This window comes from Notothenia rossii, assembly GCF_949606895.1.
Source record: "Notothenia rossii genome assembly, chromosome: 5".
Lineage (NCBI taxonomy): Eukaryota > Metazoa > Chordata > Actinopteri > Perciformes > Nototheniidae > Notothenia > Notothenia rossii.
The window spans coordinates 67,609,944-67,635,327 of record NC_136903.1 but is presented as its reverse complement, the minus strand read 5'-3'; the positions used below and the strand labels follow the sequence as shown (position 1 = coordinate 67,635,327).

Sequence of the window (25,384 nt, the reverse complement as noted above, 5' to 3'; positions counted from 1 at the left end):
AAACAGATTAGGCTTTTCAGATGTTTCTGTGTCTCTCGCCATCTGGCGCATCAGTTTAGAGATAGCTGAAAAGTGTTAGGTAGATACAAGTTTGTAAAACATTCTCCTGAGGGGGCATGTGTGTGTCTGTCCTACATTTTACTGCCATTCCTCCAATAGCTGTGGAGACATTTCACTTAAAACAAATGTCAACCTCACGGTGGTGCAAGATAGAATGTCATGGGATGAGAAAAATCTTCTGGTTGCTGGGTGTCTGTACAAAATGTCACAGAAATGTGTGTGTGGGTGTGTTTTTGTGTGTGTCTAAATCCATCTACTGTTTGCTATGACACCTCAAAACATGCTGCCGAGAAAAACATGAAATATAAACAGACACATTTGCCTGGCAACCCTGCAAAACAGATTATTCATCCACGATCCAAACCCTTTAAAAACAAACCAATGAAAGGCATGAAAAGGTGTGAGATAACAATTAATCTCAAACTGAGGAGAGATTATATCCTCGGCTCATGCCGACATCAAAACAGTTGAATATTTTCCATCACAGGGCATATTTTCAGGTCTCTCGAAGATGTGTGCACAGTATTTCTTGCATATCAAAACTGTCCCAACGTTAGTGTTTGCTGGCAAGTCAGAACTGAAGTTCGTAGTTTTTCCTGCCAAAGCGACATATATCAGAATCAGCTACAGGGTAAACTTCATGCCACAAAGAGCTCCATCACCTGAGGCTACTTGGCAGATATCTTGTGGAGAAGTCATGCAGGTTGGGCTCACAGCTCTGTCAACACAGCACGGAAATCACAACAAAGGAAGACTGATTAAAGTCTGCACACCTGTTCATTCTCAGATATAAAAAAAAGAATCAGCTCTGAGTATATCTTTCAGAGTCTGTGTGAATCATTAGGAGCAGTGGAGCAAAGAGGAAACTGAATGGATCCTGTTTGAAGTCCGTTGATGCAGAGAACATGTGGGTCAGTTTCCAGCTCCTGGAGGAAGTCTTACCTTCAAACAGAATATCTGAGTGTGCAAAGAGAGACAGATGATAGAACAGAAAATACAATTAGGCAGAGACAAGACAATAATTTAGAGAGAGGAATGGGATATGAAAAAGCAGTGAAAGTGACTGTAAATAGACCTTAATACTGAAAAAAACACACACATATATAGTTAGTTATTCTTGTTTATAATAATTCGCCAAAACCATGTGCCATATTTGACCTGGGCTGTAAAAGCAGCAGTGGTGGGGTAAAATACTACACTGTAGAAATAATGAGGTACCATCATTCAAACAAATAACACAGTGTTTTTTTGATTAAATTATTGATTTCTTATTATTGATGCTTTCACATGTAACCAGTACGCTAATCTTGTAGTTGGTTGCGGGGGATCTATTTTTTTGGCACTTTTACACACTGTTTAACAGTTTATTCAAATACAATGCATCATGTTTTATACGCTGATCATATGTTTGAAATGTAAAAAATATAATCTGAAAAGTAAAAAGTAACTAAGCAGTCAAGGAGACATCAAATAATATTTTGAAATCTAAAAGATTGAAATAATAAAGTACAATCATCAGGTCTCATGCAACATATTACCTGTACATCTAAAATGTATACTTGCATTACAAAAACCTTTACGTTTCAGCTGAAGACACAACTCTTCTTGTTGCCGTTTCTTTTGATTGAGTTGAGTTTGCCACCTTGACTTCCTCTTCTGTAGTGCAGCAGTTGTTTTACTTGGTTTGCGTGATTTAAATGTTGAGCCTGTTCAGCACTTTGGTCAATGAATGTTATTTTAAAATATGCTATACAAAAATGTTTTGACTTTTGTGCCAGATGATTGATGTGTTCTTAATGTAATGGATCACCTTACAACAGAGGGCTCTAATGTCTTCATGTACACTGACTGTATGCTGACAAAGCCAGGATCATTTGAAGGAGAGGAGCCAACCTGGACCACAAGTGGGGGAAAAAAAGAGAAAAGAAAACACCGCTATTATCCAACTTCTCTCCTGGTTGCCATGCTCCTGTCTCTGTAATGAGATGAAAACATACAGTGTAGCCCTGTCACCCTGTGTGTGTGTGTGTGTGTGTGTGTGTGTGTGTGTGTGTGTGTGTGTGTGTGTGTGTGTGTGTGTGTGTGTGTGTGTGTGTGTGTGTGTGTGTGTGTGTGTGTGTGTGTGTGTGTGTGTGTGCATGTGCGTGTGCGTGTGTAACCCTATCCACTTCTATATTTTATGCGTCCTTTTACCTTTAAGCTCATAGCTCACTGCACTGTTTTCTTCCATTGAATAAAGCAGATGCAACTCTTCTTTGGCTCTATACTCCACACTCTGTGACCCCTGCTTTCATCCAGGAGGGTTCAACAGTCAGCGGGACCATTCAGATATCCTGCAACAAAATGTCCATGAATTTCATTTAAAGAAGCACAGGCCTCTACAGAACCATCAGGGTGTTGTTTCACACATCCATGTCATATAAATAAGCAGCCTCTGCATATCGAGTCTTACAAGACTAATATCGCACTGGTGATTTAACATTTCCAGCTTCATCAGAAAGAGATGATCCCATCTGAGGTGACTGTCGATGACATGACAGACTTACTGCAAGAAGAAAGCAAAAGTTCACTGAGGGTGTAGCCCTAGGATTTTGAACTAAAGGACTTTGATGAAGTTGATAAAAAGCCTCTTCTCAAGCTTTTGTGGGAGGTGAACAACAGAATGAAAATGCGAGACAGACATTGTGTTTGAAACCAGAAGTCTGCTCATGTCCCCAGATGACATCCCTCCTTGTTTTCATCACCCAAGGCTGATGAACTTGGCTCGGGAGTACGGCAGGAGACAGAGAGACTGCAGTCTGCCCCAAGATCCACACTGCTTGACCAACAAGATGTGGTGATGCAGGTTGTACCAAAAATCCTGCAAGGCATCTTGACGCCTCCTAGAAACACTTTCCTCAGCATGCCCTCTCAGAAACTCAGTCAAATGGCTGTTGGGGTTATAAGTATGTTTTGGACAAAGTCTTCACTGCTTTGTCCAATGTGCATCATCCGGTTACATTATTTTGCTCCATCAGAAATGCCATGGTCCTCTCTATCCAGGAAAAGGTTGGACAGAAGTACCCAGCTCAAGACACCCGGATGAGCGAGTTAAACTCATTTGCAGAACAAATACAGAACACCATTGCAAACATGTCTGTGTGCATCCGCAGTGCTCTCTTGTCTGTAATCAATCGAAGTCACTTAGAGAGTGTGAGTCAGTGTGTTTACTGTTTTCACAGATGGAGCTCTGACACTGTCTGGATAACTGAGATAAATGACTCGCACTCAGCTTCAGCAGATGGGAAAAACAACACACGCACGCACGCACACACGCACACGCACGCACACACACACACACACACACACACACACACACACACACACACACACACACACACACACACACACACACACACACACACACACACACAATATAGCCTACTGTACATAAGTCATGAAGCACTTTTCAAAAAGCTGCAGGACAGAGTGCTCGTTAGCTGCGGATTGGCTCAACATGAGGAGAGCTCATCTGTAATCAATTAACAGCTGTGGGTACTTTAAGGGAATTTTGACATAAAGCAAACATGAGACAAAAGGTGAACAGTGATTTTGCAAATGAGGTCTCCACGTAAATTACAGTATGGTGCCATAAGGGGCACTGGTGTCCATCACGCCGTCTGTAAATGACTTCCAAAGGTTGATGTTGTTCGGTTGAGGGCACCACAGCAGGTGGGTCACAATCTGCTGCTGGGCTGCAGCTCACTGTGTCCGGCTGCTCCTCGGCCACTGTGCCCTGGATACTCCAGTTGAACACTGCCCCCCTGTGGACAGATACACCTGAGCCGCTCTGTGGGAAGCGGGGTCGACTGTCACAGCCAGAAGTAACCTGAACATATTCATATTTATATTCTTTACAAACTCCCCTGAGGCAAATGTAAAATGTGTGATATTGGGCTATATAAATACACTTTGATTCATTGATTGAACCAGACCCTCTCAGAAGTTCTTATTTAAGTAAAAATAAAAAAACACCAGAACAGAAGTGAAAATGTACTGTGGTACAAGATAGATACAGCTGCATTAGTAAATAAAAAAAAAGGAGAATAAATAACTTTTTATTTGTGTTTATTTAATATAAATGACTTTTTAAATGACTGTTGGAAAATGTCACCAAAAGAAATGTGTGGCTTAATGTGTTAATACCATAGGTTAATACATTATGTTTAATGTTTGAATACTTTACCTTTTTTGAATATGTATAGTAGCTACAGTTGCTTTGAATAAAATATTATTGTAGAGGTAAAATTGTTTAAACTAACAAACTGCTCTGCTGTTTTGCATACCAAAAACAGGTCATGTGAAAAAAGATAATTGTCCTTAAACATATGCATTTAAACTGGCGATAATGTCTTTCAGGACTTCCACTTTGTTTCGACTTACATTTCATCTCCTTTTTGAAGTTTCACTTGATAACTCACTCATAATTTACTCTTAATGTGACACTTCCATCTTATTCGATGTTCACACTTCAACCTAACATATTTTACGCACTTGTAATTGAAATGCCACTTCTGCTACTTCAGCTTCCCTTTTTACTTCCACCTCATTCAAGTCTTCCTAAATGTCACAAACATTTGGAAACATGAACTGATGACCCTCACATCACAGGCTCACTTCTCCAAACATTGGCTTGTGGTACAGCGCACAGATCGCTTCATCACTGAGTCACATCCAAACAGCATGATATTTGTATTCAGGCAAAAAAGGACAGCACACACACCAGCACACACTATTATAAAAACACATTTGAAATATAATTTATTGCACATTTAAAGAACATAAAGTGGCACGATACCCATTTCAATGCTGTTACATCAGAAACAAAAAAAGACAAATAAGTCCTTACAAAATGCTCACACCTTCTGTTTATGATTATTGTTTTTTACTTCAGAACGAAATGGCCATGAAGTTGCAGGAATGCCACACCAAAACTGCATAGATTCATAAAAAGGTTAAATAAAAGACAGACACTTCTTCATGTGTCACATTAAAATCCAATCACATTACTCATGTTTGTCATGAGCCCATCCACTTCCACAGTGTGACTTACAGGCGGTTCAGTGCGTCAGAAGAAAACAGGGGATTTCCAATTCTTAAAAGAGAATATCACTGATAAGATGTTCTCGGAAATATATATATATATATGTCAAACCCAATTTTAAATTGTCTTTTGCAGAAGTTCAATAGGCTATTAAAAGAAGAACACATTCCTTAAGCTCCATTAGCATCTTATTTAAACTTTTTGGGAACAGGCGTGCGTGCGTCATTGTAAAAACCTCAACATGGTCGGCTATTAAAGAAAAACAATACAAAAAAAATTACATGATAGTCACAGTCATTTGTTTAAGTTACTATTTACATCTTTGTCCTCATTTTTCACGTCATATCACAACTCAAGCTCCCTTTTGTTGTTTGCAAGTGCCCACATTTTTTATTAAATTAGCCGCCAGGATTCATAATCGCCGGATAATGATTTTCTATTTTTAGAGGGCATGGACCTACTCTTATTGCTGCCTGGCTCATATTTTGATAACTAGTTAGATAGTAATTGTTGGCAACAATCTATCACTTTATTTCTACTGTTGCTGCATTGACTACGTCATAAACTAATCCACTGTGAATTGTGTGACACCCAACATAAATACCTGCCATATGAAAGTGGCTTACATGATACAAAACCAACCCTAAAGAGCTACAGTATGTACAGTATGACAGTGAGTACTGGCAGCAGTGGGTAAGATATAAAAAAATAACAATAATTATAGATTGATGGCACAAATGTCTGTTTATGATCCCCTCGCCTCAAGTAAAGTAAAAATACACATGTTGATGTACAGTACAGCATAAATACAAACCCAGCCAATGGTCAAGAGAAGAACGTCACAAAAGCATGCTAACTGGTTTTAAAATCAACTCTTATAGGAAGTCATAAACACAGTTTTATTAGGGTTACCTGATTGAAGTTTTAGAGTTTCATTAGGGCCGCCTGGTTGCATATTTTTCATGGACACACCAGCTGAGAAGTGACTACAAACCTTTTAAAATCCTAAACAGGTTTTCCTTCCAGTTTAGTCACTAAAATCACGTTAACTAGAGAAATGGCGCAGAGTTTTCTGTAAAATGTAAGTAATCAATTTCTTGTTAAACTAAAACCCCCCATGTAAGCCCCTTGATAATAAAACATTATATACATGGACATCAGTAAAGAAATGTGATTTATTTGGCACACAACATGGTAGGCTTTCACACTCAGGGTTTTCCCATCTTGAGCTGGGTTGAATATTAAACAGTAATATGATTGGTTTGGATAGCCATCAGCCTCTTAGTGGGTCACATAAATGTTTGATGAAAGTTACCCCAGTTACCCCGCCTCTGAGGAAACAAGCTACTACTCAAACTGCTGTTTAGTGTCACTGTGCTGATCATTTTCAATGCAACTGTCCAGTTAAATCAGGGTAAATCAAAGCATCCAAACACTACCTGTATCAAAATCATTTTTGAATTGTTGAGGTTGGAACCGATCTGTTCAGCATTTCAAGAAATACAGCTAGAAAAGAAAAAGAAAGGCCTCAAATTTGACTTCAGTTGACCTAATTGCATTGTTACAGAACCTGCCTGTTGAATACATTTACCCTGGCACTACCATGACAGGGTTTCTAACAACCTTGCCTATTATCACAGAAAACAATGAAGTGAAATCAAGGTTTTTTTCTTGTCTGCCGCTGAAAATGCTTAAACTACATAATTTTGTCCAAGTAAACATGAATAAAGATCCTAAGTAGAGTTCCAGAGAGTTATTTGGAGACACTTTGAAGAAGCAGCACTTGAGAACACTGGAGGGAAATACTGAAAGTCAGACGGAAATAGAGAAAGAGAGCCAGAAGGGAGATAGAGGACGTTAAGAGAGACAGACTTCCCTTAGGCACCTGAGCCACAGTGGCAGTGCACTCCTGTGGGCGGAAAAGGTACCAGGCGAGGGTAAAAGAAACAACGGACGAGGGAAAGCTTTCGCTAAATAGCTCATGTCGGAAATATCCTCCCTTGACTTTCTCTCTTCGACAGGATGGACATTCTTTTCCCTCCCTCTCTCCATTTGTAGATCCTGATTAGGTTCCTCCCACATCAGTCCCTCCTTTCAAAACCAATAATCAAATCAGAGTCTGTTCTCCTTTATAGCCTTGACCCTCACTTCTACAGGAAAGTCTTCAGTAAACAGGGAGTGCTTGCAGAAAGGAGGTTCTTCAGGTTCTTCTGTAGCGATTTCTTTATGGCACATGGTGGGTCTTCTGCAGAAGAACCTCAAGGTCCTCCCAGGTGAGTTTCACAGGCTCAGATCCTCCCACAGGTGCTCCTCTGAGGTCGGTTAGTGCAGATCGTTCTGTGTTGGGTTCAGTGTGAGGTTCTATAAGTTCTCCCCAGGCTGATACTGGGGTTCTGTGGAAGTGAAGTAGTCCTCTAGAAAGCCCTGCAGGTACTCAAACGTCGGCCTCTCCTCCGGGTCCTTCCTCCAGCACGAGAGCATGAGCTCGTGCAGAGAGCCGGGGCACTCTGCCGGGCAGGGCATCCGGTACCCTCGCTCCACCTGGTCCAGCACCTCGCGGTTCACCATACCTAACAAGGAAACACAAGTTACTTTTAGTTAAAAGAAAGAGTTTGAATAAAATAATTCTGACAAATACAATTATGTTAAACAGCCACATGAACAATATCTGATTTGGTTCATATTCTTCATTTAAATACCTAAAATATGAAACTATGAATAACTTTAAGGGCTGCAACTAATGCTCATTAGATTTTTTTTTTCTCATCACGATACCTTAGAACACAAGGTATAATAAAATATAGTTTGATTTATTGAGTAACACAAAACATAGGCAAATTATTGTTTCAGCTCTTATCATGTAGTATAATTATTGTTTTGAGAAAGTCTTGTTTAAGAGTCATTGTTCCAGTGTTTACACATTATAATGGCTGCAACTAAGGATTATTTGCATTGTGGATTAATCCAAACGTTTTTGAGTCTATAAAATGTCAGATTTTGTCCAAAACTAAAATGTATCCGGTTTACTGACATTGAGGGGCAAGGAAACCCAAACATATTCACATTTACTAAGTGGGAATCTGATCATTTTGTCAAAAAAAATTGTCAAACTGATTAATCGATTGAAACAGTTGCCGATTAACTTTTCAGCTCTAAACATTATGCAAGTCTGTACCTGGATAGGGGACTCTGCCTTTAGTTGCCAGCTCAGTGAGGAGCACACCAAAGGACCAGACGTCAGACTTGATGGTGAAGCGTCCGTACAGAGCTGCCTCCGGTGCCGTCCACTTGATTGGAAACTTAGCTCCTGAGGAAACAGGGGTTTATGTATACAAAAGGTAAAAAATGAGTACAACATTTTTGGGTCAACATCATTGAGGTTCAGTTGCAGATTTATAGAAATAAAAGAGTAATCTGCTGTGGACTCACCCTGTCTTGCAGTGTACTCGTTGTCTTCTATGAGTCTCGCCAGGCCGAAGTCAGCCACTTTACACACCAGGCTTTCTCCCACCAGGATGTTGGCAGCGCGCAGATCTCTGTGCACGTAGTTCATCCTCTCAACGTAGGCCATGCCTGCTGCAATCTAGAGGAAGTGACAAAAAGAGGGCGGGGCTTTTATTATAAATAGAAATATGATGTTATATGTTGTGTGGCTGATCTGAAAGTAGCTTTACCTGAGCTGACATGTCCACTAGCTGAGGCAGACGGAGCATCTTTCCTGCATCCCCTTTAAGGAAGTCCAGCAAGCTGCCTGTAAGGGCAAGATACAAACAAAATGTACAGTTGTAGATAATGACAGATAACCACCAAATAAATTACCCATTTTCCATCATATGTGTAAACCTTGAAGCACAGCTATCAGCATTTGGAATAGATGATGGTATTCGAAAGCAAAGTTTAGAAAGAACACCAGGACATTAGTACAATTTATTTTGATAGCCTATTAACTTTTGTCATTATTAAAAAAAAAGGTAGCCTACCTCAATGCTTAACAATACTGTAGTCTACAGAAGAATATGATTTTCATAGCAAAGAATTGTAAGGTTTTGACACCTAGCACTTGTTACAGTCTGCATCCTGTGTTACCTTGGCTCATATATTCTGTCACGATGTAGATGGGCTCCTCAGACACCACAGCATACAGCTGAACGAGCTTCTCGTGCCTCAGCTTCTTCATGACCTGAGCTTCCTGAAGAAAGGCCTCTGGAGACATGGTGGCAGGCTTTAGGGTCTTTATGGCTACCCGTGTTGTGCCGTTCCATGTGCCTGTCAGAAAACAGGAAAAAAAAAAGTATTGTTTCTAACTTTATCATATTATATCTGCAGTGGAATTAATATGCAAATTATCGTCTTCAAAATTAGACCAATGGGACGAACTCTCTATGGATGTCTGTTTTTAAACAACAAAAAAGGTTTGTTTTTGAATTTTGTGTTTAGAGGTCATTGAGCATACTGCATAATACGTGCAGAAAAAAATCCAAATCTCCAGGGTCCAGTGGTGTGCGAGATGAGCTGCATACAGATATAAATGCTCGCATGCTTGCACCCCCACAGGCTCATTACAAAATGTTAGATCTCATCCTGATATGTAATCTGTCCTTGCTGAGGGTTAAATGAGGATATCAATGCTACTGCCATATATTTCCATTCATAAAGTCAGCAGCCGGTTAGCCTAGCTTAGCATTACGCCTGAAAACAGTGGGACAACTAACCTGGCTCAATCTAAAGATTTAAATATAAACCTACCAGAATCTCTAAGCTTAAACTTAATATGTTATATCTCATTTGTTAAAATCAGCACCTGAGGTAGCTATTCTGTTCGATTATAGTATTTGTGCTAAGCTAACAGGCTACTAAATGTAGCCGTATGTTTTAAAGGACATTAGACTGATGTTAAGCATGTATTTCTCTGCCAGAAAAAGAATAAGCCTTTATCCCAAAATCTCACACTTCTCCTTTAATAAGAAATACGTAAACTTTAATAACTTTTATCAGCAATAATCGGAAATATTTACTTAAAAAAAGAGCAAATTGATCCTCATATTTTCACAGTTTAACCTGTAGGCCTATCTGTCATGGTGAAAGAGGAAAGCAATCACTTCCATTAAAAAGTGGTGGTGTACACTGTAGATCTTACCCATCCAAACTTCTCCAAAGCAGCCCTGTCCCAGTTTGAGGTCGAGGCGGAGGGACTCTCTGGGAATCTCCCAGGCGTCCCTGGCCAGTCCCTGCGTCTGAGGTTTGGCCACAGGACACACGTCTGACAGAGCATGGCACAGCCCATCAGAGTGCTCTGAAAGAGGTGAGAAAAGGGAGAGTGAGCTGGCAGGTCAGCGGAAGGTTAACTATCAGAGAGCAGCTGTCTGGGGACTCACTGCGGTAGTGGAAGACTAGCTGCTGTAGGCTGCTGAACTGGGTGCGCGAGGTGATGTAGAATCCCCCGCTATCCAGCTTCCTGATCTTGTAATGTTTCACATTCAAGCCTTTGGTGTTGTCATAATCCAGCACTGACAGGCAATATGCCCCTGTGAACGAGACACAACAACAGACAGACACAGGTTAGAAAAATAAAATGAAGCTTATGCGTGACAGCTGCTCTGCGGAGTTTCCTAGCAGCTGCGCTGCGCTGGGCAAGTCCCTGATGGCCTCTTTAAGACCCTGGAAACTCAACCAAGCCTTTCTGTCCTGCTCCATGACCAACTAGGAAGTAGAATTTGATCTGAGTAAAAATAAATATTCATAATGCAATACCAAGAAAACACCAATGTGCATCTTTCTAAATGCTTACAATTATTTTATAATAACACAATAATAACATTGGAGTTTTATTGTTATTTCTATCTGTATTCTTATCCTCAAGAGTACCTCAAACAACCTATTTGAGATTTTTAGGATGTGTTCCTATCTAAACAATTTTGCATAGATTATTAGTAATATTTTTTGTAGAGCTTCTTCCACTTCTATTAGATCAAAAATAGATATTAAAATAAAAATATGAAAATACATTAAGAGGAGTTATTTTTACTACAGGGAGGTTGAAAATAAAGAACAATCTTCTCTGATCGTCTATATCAGGTCAGAAGAAGTGAACAAAGTATCTGATCATCACAGTACTGTTCCAGCAGATAAACCATTGACGTCTTTTGAACTTTCATGCTATAAACCAACCTTTTCTAACACATGATCGTTTGTAATAAACCAAAGACCAAGATACAGCTTGAACTAAATTATTAGATGTGCTTTGCAGAATCAAAAGGGCATGAACAGAACACATTTAGAATTAAACCAATTTTAAATACATATTTTACTCATATGTCATAAAAAGGGGAAACAACCACTAACAAAGGCAGTCATGATATTTTCACTTCACATATTTAAGGCATCTTTTTGCCTGAGCCTTACAAATAATCAGATGCATCACTATTAGTCTGACATGATTTACACTTTCAACATGCCCCTTTCACTCTATACGCTTCACATGTGACATCTAATACAGAACACACCCAGGGGCCAACACACCTCCTGCCAGAGCCACTCCTACTATTCCCCTTTCCTGCAAGTCTCCCCCCTCTTCATGCCTCTCCTCCCCTCCCTCAACGTGTGTGTGTGTGTGTGTGTGTGTGTGTGTGTGTGTGTGTGTGTGTGTGTGTGTGTGTGTGTGTGTGTGTGTGTGTGTGTGTGTGTGTGTGTGTGTGTGTGTGTGTGTGTGGAATAGAAAATTATGGCCAGGGGGAAATCCAGCACCCTCCGAGGCTGACCTAGTTCTGGCAGAGTGATTCACCCCTATCCATTCACAAGGCCCATCCACTCCACTCTTTTTTTCCCCCACACTTCCTCTAAACAACCCCCTATAGAGCCCACTGACGTCACAAGGACAAGATCTGAATGCAGAGTTTTTCAGAAAGATGCAAAACTCCAGAAAACACAAAAAACATGCCATAGGCCTCTGTGAAAGTTAACAGATGACTTAATTACGAGGTTGTGTCTTTAAATTGAGTCCCTGAAGATCTACTTCTCGGCTGCGTGGAGTTTTCTCCAGGAGACACAGAATCTGTCATCAGGATAAACACATTTTAAAAATAAAAAGCTCAGGTTTTATGAAACGTGTTTTATAGTAAGGATTCTTTTTTCTTAAAAAGGGATACATTTTCTTACATGAAGGAATTGCCAGGAAAAAGAACCCAAAGGATCGGTCTGTTATAAAGATTTAAATCCATGCTCATTTGGAAGAATATCCTTTTTTAAAAAAAGATTTGTATATAATGCTGTGATGCTCCGCCTCTTCTAATGATAACTGACCATATGTCTTAATGTTGTATAATCAGTTATCTTTACTATTTATCAGAATACCTTTATTGGTCCCACAGAGGGGACATTTGCATATTAACATCCCTATTATTATCACAATCAATCCATGTATGTTTTAGTGTATGAAATGTCATAAGGTAAGAAATACCAGCAAATATTAACATGAGAGAATTGAACTACTGAAATTGGGTCATTTTTGTTTTAAAAATACGACTTAAAATGATTTAAAAAAAAGATTGTGCATTCATTTTCTGCTCATAGACTAACCAATTAGTCAAGCAGCAGAAAAATACTGTTTCAGCTGTTGATGGAGCCATCAAGGATTAGGCAATTAAGCCTGGAATCGGTTATTTAATGAATTTAAAGAAAAAAAAAACAATGTCATGTTCAAGTTACATGAATCAACATTTATTTATAATCAGACACAGAGGAAGGGCTAATTGGATCATCCTGATGTTGTCTGCTGTCTCCAGAGAGTCTGCTCTCTCACCTTTAGTGGTCTCGCTCTCCCTCACCAGGAAGGTTCCTCGTCTGTTCTGCACGTTCAAAAGGAGCCTCTCGGAGTCGCGCCGAGTGATCTTCCCAAAATACCACCTGCCAAAGTGGGCCAGGGAGAATCAGATCAGACAGAAGCTGCAGCTGAGCGTCTGCAGCAGGCAGGCAGAAACATTGAATATAGCTGTACTGGGTGGTACAAATCGGAAAATATACTCTCTATATCTTTGTGTGTTAGAAGTAGATAGAGAATACAGCTGGATTTAGCACCAAGAAAACACATCTTATATCACTGAAAGGAAAAAAACAACAGGAGTGAAACAATGAGAGGATAACGCACTCTTCTGCTTGGATGGAGTCGGACGGAGCCACATAGTTGCTCGGGATATACCCACTCTCTCCCGTCGTCAGGGAGCGAGCGAGCCACCAGTCCCCTTCTCTGTGATGGAGAGAAAGACAGAGACAGACAGAGAGCGTCAACAGAACCATTAACAGAAAACTTACACCAACAACATTTCATGGTTTATGAATCCTTTCCCAATTAAGAGACATACTATTTGATGTAGAAAGAACAATAAAGCTGTATGTATTTTTTCTCATTTTCAACAAATGCCACCAAAAGACCAAATCCAACATTGCAAACGGTCTGATCTCAGCCTGAGGCCTTTTGATTCCAACCAATAAAAAGTGAAAGTTTGAAAAAACAAGACACAATTATATGTTTTTATTTATGGCTGCAGAAAAAAAGCAGCTTAGCATTAACATTGAAATGTGCGTGTGCGCATTCCCTTCAAATACTTAGGTGCCTAAACAAAAAGTGGACACTTTTCATGATTGATCTACAATATGAAACATTTACTCAGATTTAAAGGTTCTTAGAATTTGTTGCTAGCGAGTGACATGACATTCTGTCAATGACATTCTGGATCAATTTATCAAACAACTAAACCAGGCCCTGCTATGATCGATGAATAGAAAAGGTCATATACAGCATAACGGAGTTGTATGGGGGATTGACTCAAAGTAAACAACAGTGCCCACTTTCAACATAATGAGGTACATTTCAACTGTTTTTAAATGGTTTGGCCGACAATGAAGGTTAAGCTAAATACAATTGTTGGTTTTGCTTATTCATGGGATATGTTGCCAATAAGAAAATATGCTACTCGTCAAATCCATTAAATATGAAAGTACCTGCAACACAGGATTGGATTCCGATTGTTTTCTTAGTAAAAACAATCACTTGTGAAAGAATAAAAACTTCTAAATGTTTGGACTGACACCCAAACATAAATTGATTCCCACATTTCAGCAAAGAGTGAAGAAGAAAACACACTATTAAGAGAAAAAGACAAACAAATGCAACCTTTTATTCCACTTGTAGTCCCTTAGTATGCATTTTAAACCTTTACCTGTTTCAAAAGAGACGTATCAAGAAAGTTAGAGCACCAAGTCTCTACATCTTTTAATATGTATTAATTCATTGCAGTTACGCTACGAGCTTGATCAGACAAATCCGCTCAGCAGCAAAGGGACGGTGAACAAAAGGTTGCGTGAGATTTTTAAAAGCATTAAGTGTTACTGACCTGAAGCTGTACTTTTTCCTAGGAGAAACCATGAAGCATAAGAGAGAAGGAGAGAGGGAGAGATAACAGACACAGCAGACACATCAAAACCCAGCGAGGAGACACAGCAAGGCGAGCAGCGCAGACTGACAGATAGCAGGACCCCGAAGTGCTGCGGGACTACACAGCGGGGGGGGGGGGGTTCACAAGCTGCACTGCTTTCAAAGTTTTCAGTTCCAGTTTCTATTTCATTTTTAATAATTCTGCGAGACAGGAAGGCAAAAATATTCCCACAACTATTATTCATAAATGATCACATCCACATATGTAGAATTCGGGATTCACTTTAAAGTCTCGCTACTTTTTATTCAGTATTTGCATTTAAGGATTTCTCCCATGCATTGTTTTTAAAGTAGATATTAGAACTGAATTATTTATGTAAAATAGCCGTACTATCTAGTGGCAGACAAATATACAGACACATTATAAATAACAGCAGCTCAGTGTTATGATAGGAAGTTATGGAAAGAGCTCAGGCAAAAAAAAAAACATTGTTCTGATTTAAAACACACGTACCGGTAATCATTTATTTTCCAAGGGCTGTATTATAGGACATTTCTTCCTAATATTCTTGATTTGAAATGGAAAGTCTAAGTAAGGATTTCTCTCAATACCATTTTAAAAAGTGTGATGCTAAATAACATTAGAAATCCTTAAAGGTGGGGTAGGTAAGTTTCAGAAACCGGCTCGAGATACACTTTTTGTTATATTCCATGGAATGCTCTTAACATCCCGATAGCAATGAATATCTTAAGAGCTTTGACAAAAAATGTCATCTTTGGAACCCGTAATACTGTAAAAACTACAACCAATGGCCGGCTAAACGGATTGGATTGCCGCCCTGTCTGTCAGCCTACCATCTCGTGCACGCATAAATGTATCTCGTGCCGTCATTGGGCGTGCATTGCAGCAGTACTTCAATGACTCGCCAGCAACAGGCGGCCACTTCCACCATGGCAGAGTTAGGTTCAACATCGTCTACTGGTCGCAAAAGAAAAAATGTAACGGAGCAAATTAAGAACAAAAAGAAAGTGGAAATTAGGAGAAGTCAAACCAGAGTCAATATCGGAGTTGCTTTGGCTGTGTAGTATTGCTAACCTAGATGTGTTTAGCTTTGCCTGATATGTAACGTTACTGCAGCCTGCTCTCGCGGAGGAGGTGCTCTGTAAGGAAGTCTGAAGGAAGGGGCGGATTCTTTTTGGCTTTGTACTTTCACATTTTAGTGCACTCGAGCCGGTTTCTGAAACTTACCTACCCCACCTTTAAGGGACATTAATCTAGGAACTGTTCATTTGTAAAGGGTAGGTGTTTCCTAAATCATCACTTAAAACTAAATACAACAGTTAAAAAACAATTAAGATTGGATATAAAAGCTAAGACCTTTCTGTAATACGGCCCCACATGCTTTTAAATACACACATAATTTCTCACATGCAAACTTCAGCATGTGGTGTCATGCAATAGGAAAACACTTAGTTGTTTAGGTGTTATCTGTGTGGAGGAAATATATGAGTGTAGCGATCTTGCTATATCATGCTCTCCATAATGTTTCGTAAAAGATTGTGTATACAGTTTTGAGGAGGAGCAGACTGCAGTTGTAAAGAGCCGTTCTGCTCCGTTTTAATCAACAGATGGAGAGGATCAGACTCTGCTGTCGGCATCGCTCCACAGTCACCAGCTCTGACTGTGTTCATTCATTAACACGTGTGCGTTTACAAATCAGTTCATTTCGATTTTTTGATGAAGTTGTGTCTTTAGAGAAAGGGACGGAAGCGGTTGATTCTTACGTGTTGTTGACAATCTGCAGCCTGTCACCTTTCCTAAAGGTCAGATCAGACGCTGTCCGTGACTCATAGTCATAGAGCGCCACAAATGTAGTGACACCTCCTGCAAGAAACAACACACAAAAACACATTTAAGGTACAATGGTATTAAAGGCAATGGTCCTTCCTGTTGAGATTTATTCACTTCCATGATCTAACTTCAATAATAAAACCGATGCTTATATAGCTCTAAATCCCAGTATTTTTTCACATCTTTCTAAAACTGTTTACCAAGGCTTAATGAGAAATATTGACGTTCAGACTTCTTGTGACCGATCGTCTGTGAAGGACAAAGCCATCATATATTTTCCTTTGGAGCTTTCTCCCGCTTCCTTGTAATGAACCAGTGATCTAAACCCAAGGACTCTGCAGCCAATCATTGATCGGCTCATTAGATGCACTGGAGGAGGCGGCCAGCGCATACAACAGCAGCCTGAGCAACATTAACCTAACCATCTGGTCGATCTAGACATATTACTGCTACATTTCAAGATGAAAGGCTTCAAAGTCAAAGAGAAGCTTTTAAGTCTGTTAACCAGCTGATGTCCAATCTTTTCCTGTGGTCATATCACTTTACAGTAGACTATTTTGTGCAATCTATGGTCATTTGGCATACAGGATTAATTTGGCTCTAGTGTGTCACTCACATTTAACAAAATAGTTTCAATATTTTGGGAAATGAATTAAAATGACTTTATTGTTGTGAATTAGATGGGAAGATATATCTCACTCAAAGCTCTGCGCTCAATATAAAATTGGAGTCAGGAAATCCTTAGCTTAGCTTAGCTTAGCTTAGCACAAAGACTGGGAACAATGAAAATCTGCTTCCCAGCACCTTTAAAACTTATTATACGGGAGATTGTATGTGTGACTTTTTCTAGGCTGGGCACAATGGCTTCCTTGGGTCACACAGCTCCCCCCGCTTTCAGTCTTTATGCTAAGCTAAGCTAACCAGTGGTGGGCTGTACCACATAACATTGAACATAGCTGTGGTACTGATTTTTTGACCGCCCAAAACAAAAAGCTCATGAATTGAATATTATTTAGTAGCATTTGTTGTATAACTGAACTTTAACCCTCTCTCAGAGAGGTGCCTACCTGACAGAGGTCCTCTCTGGGGCGAGGTGATGGTGCCTGTGTGGTCCACCCCCCCAAAGAGAGCCAGCTCAGGAGTGTTTGTCGGGGCGAGGTGGTGCTGCCCTTGATGCTGCCCCCGCCTGCCTGTCCCTACGGCGGGGCTCCTGTTGGGGGTCTGGGTCTGCTGGGCGGGTCCCAGGTGGTGGAAGTGCCCGCCGTCTGAGCCTGAGCCGATGGTGCCGTCCAGGCTCATGGAGCGCTGGCCCGGCTCCTTGGGCTTGCTTTTGCCCGCCCCCATGTGCAGACCTGGGATCAGAGCCATGCAGTGATGAGTAAGTATGCAGCATGTCCAGAGAGATAACAAAAAAAAGAAAAAAAAGATGTCCCTGATTCTCCTAATATACCAAATAGCAATAAAACTATTAACAAATGATTCAATTGACTGAAATAACATTGGCTATTCATAATTGTTAATTGATTAAAGAACGGAATCTTTCACCATAAAAAAAAGGAAAAACACCCATCACTGTCTGGTTTCAAAAAGGAAAAACACCCATCACTGTCTGGTTTCAGCTTCTTTTTGACTAAACCATAAATTATTACTTTCAAAAAGTGGAAATGTTATAGATAAAGATACGTTTAATATTATGAGAACATTTCAGTTTGCTATAAAATGCTTGATGCTGGATCATCTATTAAGATAATGTTCAGTCGCATAGGAGTTAATAAAATATGTCCTGACAGGAAATGAAAGCTGTTCACTAAAAAAAGAAAAACTGACCAATAGGAACTGACCCTGTTTCAGTTTCTACTCATCCACCTTTCTCAAACAGAAACTCCTCTCAGCAGTGGGTGCTATTCATCTATGCTCATCACAGAGTATCCTTGGAGGCAGTCCAGGTTCAGTTAAAACCGTTTAGCATGCAAATACTGGGAGAACAGGACACCTTGAGACAGCCAACACACATTCAAGGTCATCCCCATCTGATTCAACCTGCTCTGAATCAATAAGCATCTGCAAGGAAAACAAACAAAGTGGGCTGTAATGAAGCCGAGTGCTAACACCGGTGAGTTGACAAGGACAGACACAGTTTCACCTCCTACAGGTTATTATACACCCCTGCTTCTCCTCTCAATCCTGATTCAGAATACATCAATTATGGGCCGATAAAGAGCGCGCTGTCATTCTGAGTGCAGACAAAGACAAACACGCTCAGACAGTCAAGTGCTCCCACAGAAAGTTGGAGTGCCGTGTTCACACACCAAGTCCACCCTCGAGGCATTGCAGAGTGACTCACTGTGAGACCGGCTATTTCAGGCCGGCTGTAACGGAGACAGTCATACCCACATGAAACAGCCTCGTTCCTTTGTGAATAGAGGCGCTCTCAGTTCCAGACAGTGTTTGCACCAGTGTCTATGTGAGCAGCTGTTCCTTGCTCTCTGGGAGACGAGGCTCAATCGCACACTAACACTCAAGCAATGTTGCATCTCACATCCTTTTTTCCCCCCCCCCCAACACATGCATGCATCCGTGTGATGGTTTGCAGCACAGTTGTGAGAGTCTGACAGACAGGACAGAGGGTTATTAACAGACAAGGAGGAAGGAACCGGCTGTGGCTGTAAAAAGAACGTGTAGGTGGTTGTTGTATACTGCATGGACAGCTGAGGCGTAGTGGGTGTTTCTAAGTGTAATTGTCTTGCATAACATAATTACACAGGTATGAGAAATCTCAAAGATGGGGATGGATCTCACTGTGGAGATGTGTGGGCGCGTAAGCTGCCCAGTTGTGTGAGAGTGATTTGAAGCACACACGTACGGTCATGCAAGCTTTGATTCAACTCCTGCCAGCCTGTAATCTGGCGCGCTGGGGGGTTAACGTATCCCATGGTGCAACACTGAGTCACAGAGAGATAGGTCTATGCAGAAAGGGGTGAATAGGACTGTGCGAATTGTGTGAAGAACCAGATGCTTGATTTATCAAAGTTCTCCGGATATCAGTAATGGACTTTGCTTTTGCCTCGAACATCTACCAGTTCATACTCCGGATGGACGGACAGGAGTGCTCACAGTCTTTAAAGAATAATGAAGGCACTTATGCAACAGATATATTTAGCGGTCCAGGTCATAAGAATGTCAAATGAAGATGATGGTTTTTATGCTTTTTGTTCATTTAAAATGGTCTGCAAAAGTTCCCTCCCCTGCCTGAAACACATCCATTTGACTTCTTTGTTTACTTCTGCAACATAGTGACATCACTACGCATCACACGTGCACTTCTATTGGCTAGCGCTTAACAACATTGTAGGTGATGGACTAAGGGTAGGGATATCTCTAAGCAATTGACCAATCGCAACAGCGCTTACCAATCAGAGCCGACTGGGCACTGGTTTCAGACAGAGGGTGAAAAGAGGTGCTGCAGCAGCACAGGCAATATGAGAAAAATAAAGTTTCTTTGAACGTTAAAGCATGAAAGTATACACCCCTTTTACAGGCAAAGAGATGTGTCATTACAGATGTGTCATAATGTTGATTGATGTGAGGCTTTTTAATTGTTGTAGAAATACGGGGAAGCTTGATGTGATTCAATGAGGTCAGAGCGGGTTACAAACTGTCTCAATAAGCTGACTGGGAATCATATCAGTGACAAAATGTGTGGTGGTTCTAAAAGTGCAATGAGTGAGTGTTCCATACTTTTATCAAGAGTACTACTAAAAACTTCAGTTGAATGCACTACTTCAGTTGAATGCACTGCAGCATGCACTGCAGCATGCACAGCGTACTATGGAAGATTTGACTTTCATTAGGAAAACTGACTGATCATCAGGATTAAGCACACACAGATGCAGGGGAGTAATGATCCTCAAACAGCACTACAAACATATCCCAAAGCAGCGATGGCAGAAGCCATGTCCAAAGAGATTCACTTTCCCCCGGTTCCCTCCAGGATGCTGCAAACACCAGAGTGCCCTTGAAAGTCTCACATGCTGCTATATAAACAACAGAGCTAGCATTGTAGCTGATCCTCACGCCTTTTCCTAATATGGTACCAGAGATACCAAATAGCAAGAAGTGTTAACACTACTTCCAACGTTATGATGTGAAATGAAGGGGGCTATATAAAGGAGACAAACGTATCATGGGTATAAAATAAGATGTTGAAGTCTTTTGAAGATTGAAGGGGAAAAAAAGATGGAAAAGGGAGATTTTAGTCCCTTGAGCTTTTCCATCCAACTGGAGCATGTGTGGGAGCCAGATTGCACCACATTGCTACAATTTCAAGAGTGCAACAAGAACAGGCACCTGAGCAGTGGGAGGGTGGGATGGGAGGAAGGAAGCAAGCAAGGAGGGAGATGAGGTGGAGGGCGAGCTACAAAGACACTCTATTTTCCCTTTTTTTCCCAGGACACAAATCAAAATCTTTCTTAAAAAAAAGAAAGAAAGGAAATCTTTTTGCATTGCTCCCGACTGTACAGGATCTTTATTTGTACTGTATCAGTATGTTAAAAGTGCTTTCTATAATGTTAATTAAAAGCACTAAGAGCTGCATTTCTAAAAATGAAGTTATGCAACATCTGGTTTAATAGTGTTAAAAACAACAACAATAAAAGCATATACAAGCTGACTGTGTGAAGAAACCTAAATAAACTTGTGCCTGGTTGTGTTGTGGGAAAGGAGATTTGAAGGATTAGATATGAATCATGGCAAATAAAGGCCTTGTTCAAAGGCGGCTCTCTGAGGGGTATTTACCTCAGGACCATGATTGAGTTCAAGAGCACTTCAATTTCCGCAGTGCATTTATCACTTGCCTGCGTCTCTCTCACAGTCTCAGTGTTTACCCAGGCTCACAAAATCTATAAAACTGTCCGTACATGGACGGAATAATGTAGGGATTGGGGGGAAGTAAAGAAACTGAGCTTAGGTGCCTACAATGAATATAAGTCAATAGAGCAGGCACCTTGGAAAATGACATACCCACGTTGCCAATTCAGATCCGGCTTCTCCATAAAAAGGACATTTCAACCTTCACGTCCTGTCCACAATGTCGTTTTTTTAATGTAAGTGATGAGGTTGAAATCCATATACTTCGATCTGTTTTAAAGTTCCGCTAAAGCTAAAATAGCTCAACAACTATTTGAGATATGCCATGAAATATTTTTCAGACATTCATGCTCCCATCTGGATGAATTGTAATCACATTGGTGGTCCTTTGACTTATTATTTAACAACATCATGAGGTCATATGTTTACAATTTGAATTCAGCTCTAGACTTTAAGTCTCTTATGTTATACTATGCCTCCACCACAGCTCAGCAAGAACCATTGTTTAGCAAAACAAGGAAATGTGTGACTGAAATGACATTGTCGGATACTTCCGTGATAAGTCTAACTCAGAATGCTCAGACCCAATGCATTTGTGTAAAGACAGAGGTCGGCAGATTTTGTTTTCAATATTGGAGTTGGGTCAGGAACATATACTTTCACTATAAGTCTGGATAGGAGCTACCAAAGTGTACAGTTAGCAGGTAATTGCGCAATAAAGAAAGAACAAATATTAACACATCTTTTAAAGGTTTGATGATCTAAAGTCAATATGGTGCACCTTTTTCTTCCAGGTATCTACACACTGTAGTCTCGTAAAATATCTTATGTTGCTGGTTCCACAATAAAACCGCACCAATTTGTTGCAGAAAATTATGTTTTTAAAGTGCTGCGCTTAAATACAGCCTACCTTTGATGTTGAATAGGTTTGCAAAAAGGAGTTTAGTCACGATTTGTCTGGTTAATCAGCACTTAGTAATCCTCGATCTCCAGCTGAGCACACGTGCTTTACGTTTCTGGTCAGGCACATAAGCACATTTGGCCATGACAAACCTCACTGAGTCACAACAGACGGTAACAGTTGCCACTGTGCTGCAGAAAGAGAAGGGGCTGGAGCCAATGTTTCAGTCAAATGGGAAATTACAGTTTGCCCTGGGGAGGAGCAGCGAGAGAGAGAGAGAGAGAGAGAGAGAGAGAGAGAGAGAGAGAGAGAGAGAGAGAGAGAGAGAGAAAATGATGGCTCCTCAAGATCAAAACAAGCGGAAATGTGCACATTAACGTCACTGTCCAGTACTGCTATATGCTGCATGATAATAATATGACATAGTGCAGTCCACATAATACACAGATAATCTATAAATAGGTTGGGCCAAAAAGAGAAAACGGGCAGTTTCTTTAAAGGGGACTAAAGAAAACCGATGCATTCACATAGCTATCAAGATTTGTCCCATTTTAGAACAGTGGACGCCTTGATCAGATATTCTCTGTTATTTTTTCTCCAATGTTTTGCTGGACCCGCTCAGTTTGCAAAGTATGTGCCTGCTCTCCCATCTCAACTACCCTCTTCCTCAGTGACAAAACACACAGAGAAGAAAAGGAAGAGGAGGACAAGAGGGGGATTGTGGCATTCAGCTGATAAAACACACTTCCGTTTTCTGTCCATCTTTAACTGGAGACTGAACATTATCCAGGCTATGAGGAGAAGCTGCTACAGCATGCCTCTATAAAGGAGGACAGATAGTAGGAAAGAGGGCATGATGGATGTTTCATTACAGAGGTGACACACTTTTAGCAAATCAATTAACTCCACAGCCAGCCTTTCTTTGTGAATTACAGCACGTTCAAATAAACAAATAGGATTATACTTTATTCCTCCTAAAAATGTACATTAAACTGCTCTGACAGGAACAAGAGAATGTTTGACCAAACCATCTAAAGCTGCAAACAATTAAACAATGAATCAACTAGTTAACCAAAGGGCAAATAAACAGCGACAATTTCTATTGAATACTTATTGCTTATCATTTTTTTAATAAAAATAATAAAAAGTGAGCTCCTCAATTCTGAAGACTTACATTCTGTGTGCAGTTTCTTTGTCTTTGTGATAGTAAATTGACTATATCCGAACTAGCTGACCAGACAAAGCAAGATATATGAAGAGATTTAAGGCTTTGGGAATCATTTTATGGAAACATTGAGAAAACATTAGTAGGTTAATCTATAATGAAGAATAATCTTTGGTCAAAGCCCAACAAGTCCAGACAAGCTTCTCTTTCTTACTGCCCTGTGAAGGCCAACAATGTGTTTTTGACCCACTGTTGTTATTTTAACAATCTCAGTTTGTAAAAAAAATAGAGAAATTCATTCAATCCAATAAGGTATTATGATGTTATTTCTTTAAGGCTATGCTTACCTCGTGCTTTGAAAATGAGGCTAGCATATTATAGCATCTGGTTGTCCAGTGTTAAAAATCCCATGTTGAGCTCTCCCATGATTCAAGTCTTACATTTCTTAGCAAACCTGATTCTGCTGCACTATGGAAATTAGCTGGAATTTGTCCAAATCCCAAAACCGACTGTAAATAGATTAGCTACACAATTACAATTCTATTTCCGCGGGATTAAACACCAGTTGTCAGCAAAGCTGCTTTCAAAGAAACAAGGGGTGGGGTAGTAGCTGCCTACAGGAGTAGCAGCTGTCAATGATAAACGTATTTGCTATGGGGAGGGAATACAAAAAAGAAAGAAAACATTAACCCTGTTTGCCAAACTGATCCACATTAGGCACGTAAACTGGAATTTGTGAATGGGAACAGGGAGGTAAAGGGCGACAATGCTGCTGTGGCTGCGGCTGGCTTCGGCTCATATACAGCGCATATGCGGCCTGATGAATCAAAACAGGTGCTGTTACAGCTCCATTTTGAATTTCGATAGATTGTTGGCTTTAATTTTATGTTCGCAGTCGATTTACTGCCTCATGGTGTTTTGCCCGTCAGAAAATCCAAAATAGGACATTTGCACACACAGTGCGCATTTGTCCGGGGGGTGTAGTAGATCGTCAACAACAACGGAGCCCTGGCACAGGCTGAGTGGCACTGAGCAAATGTGCGAGCAGCTCTGACTGAATGGCCTGTGCAACAATGAAATACTAGACAGTGTGAGAGGCTGTGTAAAACATCAATATGGGAACATGAGCAGCAACAAACCAAATACTCTTGATGAAATCCCGAAATAAATCATATTTTCTCGCAATTAAACGCTGCTAATTTACTCACCTTTGACGCGTCTGGAGATTCAGCCCAAAAATCAGAGACGCGCAGCGAGGACTCGTGTTAAATCCTGAAGGCTGTCCTCATTAGGGAAATACTGGAAGCGGATGGCCAGTTGCTGTGGAAACCTCTGCCCAGCCACCAAGCCCATTTAGCGGATATCGGCAGAATCGCAGAAAGGGGAGGTCATGACGGGGACTGCCTTCGGGAGCAGAGGGCACAGCTGCCGGGGGCGGCAACGGTCGATGGGCCGGACAAACAGCGTCCAACCCGGCGGAGAGGTATCCTTTCAGCTGGGAAGAGACGGCGTGGTAAATTCATGCGAGGAAGCGGCAGGAGTAGCGCTCTGGTGTGGAGGAGACATGCCTCGTGTGGGGGGAGGCACGGGATAGTGCATCACTGACGAAACACGAGCGCAAAAATATGATGAGCCTGAGTTGTACGCTTTCTACGCAACGATGGTGAAGTCCAGAGGATTCACGTCGCGTTGCGTAACTCGACGCCGTGATTGTTACATTAATTCACCGAGGCGTTGGCACGACAACACCCACGTTTAGCTTTTATAAAATATAATCTGCGGTCACGATTCAGAAGCTTTCTATCTGAATCTGATTTAAGTAGTTTAACAACACGACATAAATACTCAGTTGTGTACAGTGTTTCACGTAGGCCTATCATTCAGAAACGTTGACAAATGCTATTGCTGTCAGAGCCGGTTGCTAAGCGACACTCACAAGTTCACAACGCTGTTTTGAACAGTAACTTTCAGGCTGCGCATTGATACCCAAACTCAAATGTTGTGTTATGCGGCCTCACGTGTTAAAA

At 40.7% G+C, this 25,384-nt stretch overlaps 1 protein-coding gene across 2 annotated transcripts; it reads right to left on the bottom strand.

Annotated features, from left to right (window-relative positions):
* Positions 1-4,834: 4,834 nt before the first annotated feature.
* On the bottom strand, positions 4,835-25,042 carry LOC307039481 (proto-oncogene tyrosine-protein kinase Src-like). 2 transcript variants are annotated; one of them, XM_079681583.1, is made up of 13 exons: positions 24,566-25,041; positions 17,493-17,777; positions 16,359-16,458; positions 14,533-14,550; positions 13,287-13,385; positions 12,942-13,045; positions 10,519-10,668; positions 10,281-10,436; positions 9,230-9,409; positions 8,818-8,894; positions 8,573-8,726; positions 8,319-8,450; positions 4,835-7,713 (listed from the first exon to the last, which is right to left on the bottom strand). In XM_079681583.1, exons 2-13 carry the CDS (start codon positions 17,767-17,769, stop codon positions 7,505-7,507), a joined length of 1,656 nt encoding a protein of 551 aa, XP_079537709.1. In that variant the 5' UTR covers positions 17,770-17,777; positions 24,566-25,041; the 3' UTR covers positions 4,835-7,504. The 2 variants fall into 2 exon arrangements, with proteins under 2 accessions (XP_079537709.1, XP_079537710.1); XM_079681584.1 differs by lacking the exon at positions 14,533-14,550 and having other exon boundaries at positions 24,566-25,042.
* Between the last annotated feature and the right edge of the window lie 342 nt (positions 25,043-25,384).

Excerpts from the sequence above, each read along its gene's own strand:
- LOC307039481 (XM_079681583.1), bottom strand. The coding sequence starts at position 17,769 with ATGGGGGCGGGCAAAAGCAAGCCCAAGGAGCCGGGCCAGCGCTCCATG. Across the intron at positions 8,895-9,229 it reads GACAGAATATATGAGCCAAG|GCAGCTTGCTGGACTTCCTT; the intron begins GTAACACAGGAT and ends TTGCCCTTACAG. Across the intron at positions 8,727-8,817 it reads TAGTGGACATGTCAGCTCAG|ATTGCAGCAGGCATGGCCTA; the intron begins GTAAAGCTACTT and ends CACTTCCTCTAG.